Here is a 12,175-nt window from a genome sequence, read left to right as displayed (position 1 = left end):
GTCACTGAGGACAAAAAGACGTTAAGGAAATTCGAAATTAATTAGCACTTCGCTTCATGTTGTTAGCTTGTCGATGGTCAACACGTGAATGCTAGAAAATTGAACACGTTCCTTTTCCCAAAAAAGACAAAATGCATGGTTATAACAGCAGATCCAATAAGATGTAAATTAGAGCTGGAGGTTCAGATAATAGAATAAGTGATTAAGTTTAAATATCTAGGTATCACACCTAGCTACGGAAAGCTAGGAAATAGAGCAAACAAAGTCGCAGGCTGTCTGTATAAAACCATATGGAGAAACAAAAATATCGGGAAAGAAATGAAAGACAGAATTACAAAACAGTCATCACACCAATAATGACACAGAGGAAAAATCAAGAATGCTAGAAAAAGCAGAGATAAAAACCCTTATAAAGATGGATGTAATGTTACGTTCCTCTATATTCCGCTATGTTCCACTATGCTCCACTATGTTTCTCTATGTACCGCTGTGTTCCTCCGTGTTAAAAAAGACATTAAAGTCAAATAAACCTTTACACGAACACTGAAAATAACCTTGCTAGATAGAGGCACGAATGTTGAGGTGCTGAGAAGAATGGGAAGGGACAAGGAAGATTTGAACACTATTATGATAAGAAATTTACAATATCTAGGATATCATAATATGGGAACGGTATAACTTGCTTCAAGTAATTAGTAAAGAAAAAATAGAAGGTGGAAGAAGTTAAGGATGTGATGTGATGTATTTCCTAGTTGAACAACTTGAGCCTAGTGTAGATGTAATGCCGTTGACTTATTCAGGGCAGTTGGATCGTAGGTATGGATTACCAAGATGATGTCCAACTTCAAGAGAAGATGGTACACTTCGCGTCATATAAAACTGGTACACTTTTCTTTCCCAATGTAAACCTGTGTTCAGACTGACAATTATTGTTCGTGAATCACTTCGTTGTTGCCATCACAGATAACGGAATTGCACTAAATCTAAATACAAAAAAATAACGTTTAAAATGTATATTTCGAATTGTAATACATATATTTAAATTCCATACTTGTTCACCGTAAAAGTTTTTCATTTTGTATTAATTTCAAATTAAATTTTTAATTTTTCCAGTGTTTTTTATTTATTCTACACAACTTAATGCAGTTTTGTCCTACAATTTACGAGAAACCAATCACACCTCTCGATTTGACATTAAACATAATAATTTAAAGTCATGTCAAGATTTATATCTGTCATTATTTTTGAATTGAAATATTTTCATAAATTTTAATAAAACATGAATCAATGTATGGATACTTAATTGAGATGACGGAAAATTACCATTGTTTTAGTTTTTAGTATATTAAAAAATGAGGTCTGTCGCTCAGCCCCGTTTTTACCTAGTTTGATATATTTTCGTTGAACTGGCAACGTTGCCCTAGAAATTAAAATGACACCTGTGACAAGATCAACTTACACAACTTGAAAAACACGATTTTCGGTTATAAGAGTTGTACCAGTTTTTTTTGACGCGAAGTGTACGTAAAGAAGGAATTATTAAAGTAAGATTACAGTGGGAATGACCTACAAAATAAGCACAGAAAATAATTGTTTGAAACTTCCTTTGATGACTGACGTATAAAAATAATATATTTACTTACGTATAACGGCTACAGCACAGAGACATGCTGATTCGCCATTTGGATTCTTCACGACTAATTTGTAGGCCCCACTGTCGGATGGCTTGCATTTTGCGATATTTAGTTTAATCGTTCCATCGGGCAGGATACTTATTTTAATGTTTTCGTCGTCAGGAGAGATTGGTTCTCCGTCTTTAAACCAAGTTGCCTGAAAGTAGATATTTATTTCATACAATCTAATGTTTTAATAAGCGACTTGGGTTAGTTTAAATAAAAACATGCTGATACAGTAATTTATTTGTTGTTTTTTCATTTCACATATTGTCACAATATTTTTTTAATGACTTTTTACTCTTCGACAACTATTGTATTCTGTTCACCACTTTCTTTGAGTAATAAGACGTTGATTTATTTACTAATACATCTTCAAGTCGGATCTAATATCTTAACTGGGAATTAACCACAATTTTATTTAAAAATACGTTTATTTAAAACGACTTGGGAAATCATTTTCAAAATACAAATTACATAAATTTATTTTTGATAAAAATAATAAACTTAAAGGTAAAACCCATAACTAAATTAAAATTTATGGTGACGTTTCAATTATTACTTTAATCATCGTCAGAATAATAAGTTTCTTGAGCGGACGCTTTAAAATAATTTTAAAGGAACAAACAATAATTAATGAAAACGTAAAAAATGACATTGACAATCATTGGGTTAAGTCAATAATTTCAAACACGCCATGTCTTGTTGCGTGTTTAAGGGTGGCTTTAAAAGAAATATGGATAATGCCTCCTTGATGCTGAGTTCCGTTGGAGAACTTGCATGACCAATGATTGAGAAGTCCTTACGACTAATAAGGTGGTCAGAATCAGTCATATGTTGGAATACCGCTGAATTTGGAACTGTTCTTGATCGTCTTCCTAAGTGAGGAGTGACACCTAAGTGTTCGCAACATCTGACATTAAAGTGACGTCGAGTCTTCCCGACGTACGTAGCTGCACAGCTACTACATTTGAATTGGTATATAATGTTAGATGCGAGATCACTAGGAATCATGTCTTTCACATGGAAACGAGATCATATCCTTTCCAAAGTCGTGAAAGCAAATCTTAATTCTATAGAGGGAAATGCTTTTTTAATTGTTCTACGGATGTTGCGTCGGATTTGTAAGCTGTGTCCTAAAGGAGAGCCATTTCGCGAACACTTTTCTATGTCACCATGAGAAAACATGGTTAACTGACTGTCCAATTGATTTTAAGCCACTTCTTTATAGACGATACGTGGATGATATTTTTCTCATCTTCAAACATACCGATCACATTCAACATTTTTTAGATTACCTCAACCAGAAACACCACAATATGAAATTTACTAGTGAAATTGAAGTCAATGGAAGTCTGCCCTTCTTAGGAATTAACATCTTCAGATCACCTTCAGGTTTTTCCACTTCAATATACAGAAAACCAACCTTCACCGGCCTGTATATAAACGCAGATAGCTTCATTACCAACAAATACAAAACAAGTTTAATCAATATACTTCTTCACCGTGCTTTCACTATCTGTTCAACCTGGCAATTCCTACATCAAGAGTTAGAAAACATAAAGGTGATCTTAAGTAAAAATGGTTTTTCGTTGAACTTCTTAGAAAGATACATCAGACGTTTTTTCAATAACAAATTCCAACCAAACAGCAAAGTAGAAGAAACCAAAGAAAAGATCTATGTCAAACTTCCATATACTGATTACCACAGCTTACAAATCCGACGCAACATCCGTAGAACAATTAAAAAAGCATTTCCCTCTATAGAATTAAGATTTGCTTTCACGACTTTGGAAAGGATAGGATCTCGTTTCCATGTGAAAGACATGATTCCTAGTGATCTCGCATCTAACATTATATACCAATTCAAATGTAGTAGCTGTGCAGCTACGTACGTCGGGAAGACTCGACGTCACTTTAATGTCAGATGTTGCGAACACTTAGGTGTCACTCCTCACTTAGGAAGACAATCAAGAACAGTTCCAAATTCAGCGGTATTCCAACATATGACTGATTCTGACCACCTTATTAGTCGTAAGGACTTCTCAATCATTGGTCATGCAAGTTCTCCAACGGAACTCAGCATCAAGGAGGCATTATCCATATTTCTTTTGAAGCCACCCTTAAACACGCAACAAGACAGGGCGTGTTTGAAATTATTGACTTAACCCAATGATTGTCAATGTCATTTTTTACGTTTTCATTAATTATTGTTTGTTCCTTTAAAATTATTTTAAAGCATCCGCTCAAGAAACTTATTATTCTGACGATGATTAAAGTAATAATTGAAATGTCACCATGAATTTTAATTTAGTTATGGGTTTTATCTTTAAGTTTATTATTTTTATCAAGTTTAATGGTGTGTCCTTATCTACATAAATTTATTTTGTTGTGTAATACAAAAAATTCTTTACTACTGCTCCCAGCTCAAAGACATGACCAAGTAGTCCTCAACAGACAGGTCATACAACTAGGCAACTATGTATGACAACTAGATCATACAAAATTTACACATTGATACAAAATTTGTACTTCCACCCTAACTTTTCCCATGCACGAAATTATTCACGAACTACTTTTTATACTAGCTCTCTTTTTAACTCACAGAAACTAGTATTGCAAAATTAAGCCGCTTCTCCATAGAAATCACAATAAGTTGAACAAGGATAAACAATATAGGATGTCTGAGTTTATGAATTTTGACGTTTATAATTTTCAATGACAGTGATAGTTTATTGATTTATTTGCATTTACCTACAGTCGGAAAAATGAAAGAATATGACTTTTCATCGATTGTCATTTGTTTCGAGCTTCTGTCATGTGTCGTCTAATATTAATATATCTACGTCATACGTTATTGTTATTGGTATATACCAATTATACAAACCAAAGACGTATGACGTAGATGACGTAGTATTAGACAACAGATGGCAGCTCGAAACAAATGACTGAATGAAAAGCCCTATTCTTTCATGTTTCCGACTGTACATATTGTTCATTTGGTTTTATAAATCAATAAAGTTTTATTTATTTGTCAATAAAGTTTATTTGGTTTTATATTTATAAAAAAATAAGTATAATATTTCAGTTAAATAAATTAAGAGTTGCAATACTGAATTTGGGTTCCCAGAGAAAGACGAGTATTAGTAATATCGTAGTGTTGATAACTCAGTTTGTGAAAAATTTGCATTTTTATTACTGTTTCCTCAAAGGTTTGATATATTAAAAATATTAATTTTTTTTTATGTAATTGACTCGGTAGTTTTGTATTTCTCAACCTTAGGTAATATTAAATTTTCTTAACAATAGTAACTTTGTTGTTGTGCATTTTTTGTGTAATTTATTTATTGCTGTTCCATATTTTTATCTTTATATTCGTAATAGTCTGTATGGTGTTAAAGCTGTTTAATGTTGAGTCCATCAATCTCCTCAATAGTGAAAAAAGATTAACTTTTGAATAAATTAACTTTATAAAGTACGTTCAAGGGATAATAGCCATTTTTTAATGATTACCACTGACACTCTGACAGTACGTATCAACATAGAAAAAAGTGTTGTGTGATTTGGTAGAATGCGATCTTACTGTTTAAAACCTTAGAATATAAAAAAACAGGAAGGAGTCTTCCATATATCAACAACACCTTAAATTTCTAGCGGAACCGGCCATCTTGAACGTCTGTGGATGACTCATAAGTTTTTGTCAACGAGGTAGAAGGTGTTTGTGTATTGGATCAGCTGTGTGCATAGGCGTACCATCTGGTAAAGCTCCTGTATATGCAATCAATTAACTGAAGTTATTAGTATAATAAAATGTTATTTAACTGACTTTTCAACAAAATATTATAGTAATACGTATTTTCTCTTGATCTGTAGCTGTTTTTTTAACATCAAAGATGTAGTAAAATCGTTAAGAATTTCTTTTCTTCCCTCTTTCAAAGGTACGTCACTGGAGATAGAAAGCAAATCTGACAGCTGATTGCCATTTGCAACCTCCTTCTTGGCTCGTAGTCATTTCGCATTGTACTCCTTCCTGATTTATTTTATATTCTAAGTTTAAAACACATGTCACGTATTTCAGCGCCATCTCAGCACCTGGTTAAATGGAAGGATACTACAAATCTGGCCTCCACATAAGTGGTCTGTAGCTTCGACATGATAGGTGTGAAATTTTAAACGTTCTTGTTGTTGATTGGATAGGAAGGGTGCCATAATCTAGCCTCCATGCTAGGTACATAGCCTCCATATGCTACTTCCAATATTTAATACTTTATTCAAGTGGACAATAAAGGTAAAACACAAACAACTTTTGTTTCTTACTTATTTATTTATAAAATAATGTGACATTTTACAGAGAAATATGAGTATTTAATTTGGATTAAATAATAAATGTTTACTTGTTGAACTTTTCCACCGTCTGCACACAACAGCTGAACGGAGCCATTAGACCTAACAACAAAACGCAAAATAAAGTGTGTATTTTAAAACTGTTGGTAAAACAGTACCTACAATCAGAAAATCTCTACCTTACAATCAGAAAAACTTACCTTTAAAAAGTAACTCGATTACAAAATATCAAAAAAAACGACTGAATATCAGTTTTTTATGGTGACACAAACACATCACATAACCAACCACGACCATATAAAATAACTGAACGACAACGAACGAACGAACACGAACACTGAACACAGATTCACAGATAGCGCAGGATTTGTCAAAAGTCATGTTTCACCAATCACAATGCCGACATCAGCGCCTCTGACAAAACGGAAGGAAAATAAATACGATTACATGTTTTTTATTAGAGTGCGCGGGGCATGCGTATCAATAGGGCTTTTCATAGATTGTCGATGCTGTTTCGAGCTTCTGTCATATGTTGTATAATCTGTGTATAATAGGTTTGTTCTAGCATCAGTTTCAAACAGTTTGAAACCATCAGCGAATAGTCAACCAGCGCGAGTAGAGGGGATAGCACTGGTGACTGTATTATGTTTTCTCACTGACCAACTGTTTGCTGACGGTTTTTGACTAGTTTGACTGTTTGCTAGAACAAACCTATTATTAATATACACGGATCATACGACATATGACAGAAGCTCGAAACAAATGACTGTGAATGAAAAGCCCTATACGACACTTCGACATACGTTTCAGTTTATTTTTTGATTAAACTTGCTTAAAAATGAATCGTGACGCATGGGAAAAGTTACAGTGGAAAAACTAATATCCAAGGATCCTCAGCCGATTTGGAACAACTGTCAAATACCAAATTCAGTGCAACATAATATAATGATAGACTGTCCAGTGTACACAACAGCAAACTCGACAGCGAAAAGATAACACAATCTGAAAGAATTCTTCTAATTTTATTATATTAGATTTAATATTTAATTTAATTATATAACGATTTTTTTACAGCTGCTGCCGTCTCTCCGTCCATAGTTTCTATTCCATTCCCTACCCATAGACTTATATTTATACATGTATTATCATAAACAGAGTGTCGTTCAGAGCGAAGTGACGACACCATCTTTTTTATTTGGATTAGTGCTGTTTCAGTCTTACGCATAGTAAAGCTGCGGCAGTTGTCCTCCCCTTCCGTGGCTATACTAATGTGCTCATACCTCACACTTAATGTCATCTTAGTTTCTCGATACAATGTGCTAGAAAGAAATAACCGCAAACCAGTCCATGAGATCTTGTCGTCAGGAAGCGCGGAGGGAAGGCTCACTCTATGTTAATATATACCTCTATGCCCTACCAAGTGTCTTGCCGTCATAACCTAATTAACTTAATATTTCCAAATTCGACATAGCCGACCTATTTTCCTTCATTCTGCAGGTATTCAGTCCAATATTTTCTGCAGCCATCTACCCCCTGGCTACTTTGTATCCGCGGTCATCTAGTTTGTATTTGGTCCTCGCTATTTCCTTCTCTAGTAAGGACTACTCCTAGGGCTTTACACCTTTTATACTCTTCGTATCTAAAATTATAGCTTCCATTTCCGACCATCAGATATTCACACTTAGATATGTTCATAGTAAGGCGTATTCTTCGTTTAAATTTTTTTTCATGTACAAAATTTATGTCATCTTGAACTTCAGCAATTATGATTTGGCCATCGGCAAAGAATAAAGTAAAAAGCATGTCATTGGGGTAGTGATTCCATTTACTATTTTATTTTATTTATTTACTAGACCGGTTTTCTCTAGAATAGTTCTGCGTAGTTGTAATTAAAACTGGACTAATTTCTAGATTTCTTATTTATGGCCGTAGTCTCGAAATGTGTCACTGTTATATGCTTTTTCAAGATCAATTAAAGCTACATGTGTTTATTCCGCTGTACCACTTTTTAAATGCATGTTTTAGTGTAAACATATTATCTATAGTGGATCTCCCTGCGCAAAATGTTGCTTATTTTCCGGTTATTTATTTATAGTGTTTTTCTCGATTATTTCCTTCGAAACTCTAGAGTAAATTCTTCCTATCCTTGGTATTACCGGTATACCCTTTAATTCTGTGGGTCGGCCTTTGTATCTTTTTGTGGATAGGCGAATTTCCATTCTACTGAAACATCCCCTCCGTTTAGACATCGTTCTTTTAATTTTATCTGCCTCATTCATATTGACAATTCAAATATTATACATTTTAAAGTACAGTGGAACCCCGATAAGTCGGCCTTGGATAACCCGGAAGTCGGATAATCGGACCGATTTTCATCAGACAAAACAAACATTTCTTCACTTAGAGTTTTTTACTAAGAAATAAACAATACTGTATACAACTGTACGTAATTAAGATGTACTACTGTGCATATTTCATGTTTTTGCAATTATAATGGAGTTTATCTGTAATTATACCGTATTTTATTAATTTTTGCCATATTCTCTGGTTAACCGGATGTTCGATAAACCGGATCGGCCGCAGTCCCTATTAATCCGACTTATCGAGGTTCCACTGTAGATGAGTTTACAATGATATTAATATTTTTGGGGTGTGTTCCTGGGATGATTTTATTGGAAGATAGTTCATTCGGTTACATGAAATTAACTTTAACTTCAGAACATAATTTTTTCTAATGGGTATTCTAAATTTAAAATTACATAATTTCTGGAATACCGGAATACTGGAATATTTCACGCTCCTCTGAAGTCCTTCAGTTTTATTCTTTTCTTATTTTGCATAATAAATTTTTATTTCCAGTGTGGATTTTATACCAGTGGGATATTATAAATTCTATACAATAAATCCTACTGAAATTTATATTATATTCTAAAGTATATTTGATTCACAACTTTATCACTAATCATCATCATTCTCTTTGCCTTATCCCTATGCGGGGTCGGCTTCCCTAACTGCATTTCTCCACACAATTCTATCTTGGGTCATATCAATGTTAATCCCCTTTACCAACATGTCCTGCCTTATGGTCTCCCCCCAGGTCTTCTTTGGTCTTCCTCTCCTACTCCTTCCAGGAATCTGCACTTCAGCTATTCTTCGTATTAGGTGATTAACGTCTCGACGTTGAACATGACCAAACCATCTTAACCTATGCTCTCTCATTTTAGCATCAATTGGTGCCACACCTAGACTTCCCCTTATATACTCATTTCTAATTTTATCCTTCTTTGTCACTACACTCATCCATCTAAGCGTTCTCATTTCCGCCACATGCATTCGTTGTTCCTCTTTCTTTTTCACTCCCCAACATTCAGTTCCGTACATCATAGCCGGTCTTATGGCTGTTTTATAGAATTTTCCCTTCAGCTTCATTGGAATTTTTCTGTCACACAACACACCCCTTGCTTCTTTCCACTTCATCCATCCAGCCCTAATTCTACTGCATGCATCTCCATCTATTTCTCCATTACCCTGTAATACCGATCCTAGGTACTTAACACTATTGCTTTTCACAATCATTTCACCATCCAAAGATACCATTTTATTTGTAGTAACTCCATCTTTAAATGAACATCCCAAATACTCTGTTTTTGTCCTACTAAGTTTTAAACCTTTTTCCTCCAGAGCTTGTCTCCACTGTTCCAGTTTTTGTTCTAAGTCTCTTTCACTATTTCCTACTAACACGACATTATCAGCATACATTGAGCACCATGGAATGTTACCCTGTAGTTTCGCTGTTATCTGGTCCAAAACTAATGAGAATAAATACGGACTAAGCACAGAGCCTTGGTGCAATCCTACTTTCACATGAGATTTATCAGTCTCTCCCACACCTGTCCTAACACTAGTCGTTACTCCCTCATACATATCCCTCACAATCTTTACATATTCACCAGGGACTCCTTTCTTATTGAGTGCCTACCACAGAATCTCTCGAGGAACTCTATCATATGCTTTCTCAAGATCAATGAATACCATATGAGCGTTTGTTTCTTTACTCCTGTATTTTTCCATCAACTGCCTTATAATGAAAATTGCATCTGTTGTTGATCTACCCTGCTTCTGATTGATCTGATTGATTCTCGGATATTTCGGTCTGTTCACGTATCCGTCTATCAATTACTCTTTCCCATATTTTCATGGTGTGGCTAAGCAGTTTTATAGCCCTGTAGTTTGTACAATGTTGTATATCTCCCTTGTTTTTGTAAACAGGTACACGTATACTGCTTCTCCATTCGTCTGGCATTTGTCCAACTTCCATAATTCTATTAAATAGACCTGCTAGCCACCTTGTTCCTGTCTCTCCCAATGCTATCCATACTTCCCCAGGAATATCATCTGGTCCTACAGCTTTTCCTTTCCTTATTTTTTGAAGCGCTTGAGCCACTTCCTCGTTTGTTATTTTGGTGACCATTGCTGCTACTGTCTCCGTTGACTCTACAGGCTGTCTGTCAAATTTTTCATTTAATAAGCTGTCAAAGTACTTTCTCCATCTCTTTTTGACATCCCTTTCGTGAACGAGTATTTTATTATTTTCATCTCGGATACATCTAATCTGATTAAAATCTTTTGCTTTCTTTGCTCTCTGTTTGGATATTTTATATATCTTCGTTTCGCCTTCCCTGGTATCAAGTTTACTGTATAGGTTTGAATATGCTTCTGCTTTGGCTTTTGCTACTGCTACTTTCGCTTCCTTTTTCGCCACCATATAGTTTTGAAGATCTGTGTCGGATCTGGTTTCTTGCCACTTTTTATATAATTTTCTCTTCTCGTTTATTTTTCCTTGTACTTCGTTTGACCAAGTCTCTTCATCCTCAAACTTTTTTCCTGACGTTTTCCCAAGTATTTCAATAGCAGTCTCTCTAATATTACTGGCCATTTTTCTCCAAATTGTATTAGGGCTTCCTTTCATGTTACAACATATTTTTTCTACTATTTTGCTCCTGAATAGACCTTCTTTCTCATCTTTTAGCAGCCACCACTTGATTTTTTGTGGTCCTCTCCGATATTTTTGTTACACAACTTTATCACTAAGCTTGAGGATATTTAAAAATTATTATAATTGTTTTTCTAAAATTCTGAATACCTATTTATCATCATATAGTTCGTCCGCTATAACTTTTCCCATGCGTCACGATTCATTTTCAAACAAATTAAGTCAAAACATAAAGTGAAACGAACGTCGATTTGTATACACAATGTGTATGCTGTATACATACTATATACTACACATAGCGGCGTACGTTTCACTTTATGTTTTGACTTAATTTGTTTGAAAATGAATCGTGACGCATGGGAAAAGTTATAGCGGACGAAAAATAAATATGCTCATTAAGCACAAGTTCTTAGAATTATCCTTTTAGACTGGGGAGTCTGCTGAGTTAAATAGTATCAAAGTTAATAGGCATCGTAAGTAGAAAAAAATAGATATGTATTACATGGTTCTTACCTCTGGTTTTGGACTTCCGTTGACTTTAGCTTTAAGTTCTAAAGGCTCGCCTTCGTTCACGTCCATGTTTCTGTCTAATTTTTTACCGAATGATGGAGGAGTTTGGAGCATCGTCACTCTTGATGTAGTTTCAGCTTCTCCTACCACATTTATAGCCATAGCTTTGTACTAAAAATAAATACATAGACATTAAATTATTTCATTCTAGTAAGGATAGTCAATCCTATTTTTTATAAAAGTGCAATAGTATATAAGTACAAAATCCAATTGTACCGCTTAATAGAGAAGCAAGAACAACCTAGTGGATTAAAAATGAATAACATTAAATATTTTCCAAGAAGATTCAATATCTCTAAAATGAAAACAGATTTACAGCTTTACCAAACAGGTACGAAAAAGAAAAACTTCTCTGAACCATTTAGAATTGCCACAGATTGTTTTTTAATATTTATGAATACAATTTTTAGATTTTAACAGATATAAAAAGTTATAGTATAGATGAAAACCCGGAATAATGAAAAAGGGTGGAAAGCAAAACTGCAGATTAAATAATTCAAGGGGAAGTAGTGATCATGGATATCCATTTATACACTAAACAACTAGATATAAGGGAGGACCTCAAAACAGCCATTTAAAAGCAGCAAACTTGAGG

The 12,175-nt window shown here is 34.3% G+C and overlaps 1 protein-coding gene across 11 annotated transcripts in view; it reads right to left on the bottom strand.

Annotated features, from left to right (window-relative positions):
• Positions 1-12,175, bottom strand: part of LOC114333136 (obscurin) — a 615,016-nt gene that overhangs the window by 126,661 nt on the left and 476,180 nt on the right. For all 11 annotated transcript variants that reach the window (XM_028283003.2, XM_028282967.2, XM_028282979.2 and 8 more), the window contains 2 exons: positions 11,524-11,691; positions 1,644-1,830 (listed from right to left, as the gene is read on the bottom strand). In XM_028283003.2, the coding sequence (XP_028138804.2) occupies positions 1,644-1,830; positions 11,524-11,691 (355 nt within the window). The remainder of the gene's footprint in view (positions 1-1,643; positions 1,831-11,523; positions 11,692-12,175) is intronic.

This window comes from Diabrotica virgifera, chromosome 1 (genome assembly GCF_917563875.1).
Source record: "Diabrotica virgifera virgifera chromosome 1, PGI_DIABVI_V3a".
NCBI lineage: Eukaryota > Metazoa > Arthropoda > Insecta > Coleoptera > Chrysomelidae > Diabrotica > Diabrotica virgifera.
The sequence above is the reverse complement of the archived record's forward strand: the minus strand, read 5'-3'. Positions and strand labels throughout refer to the sequence as shown.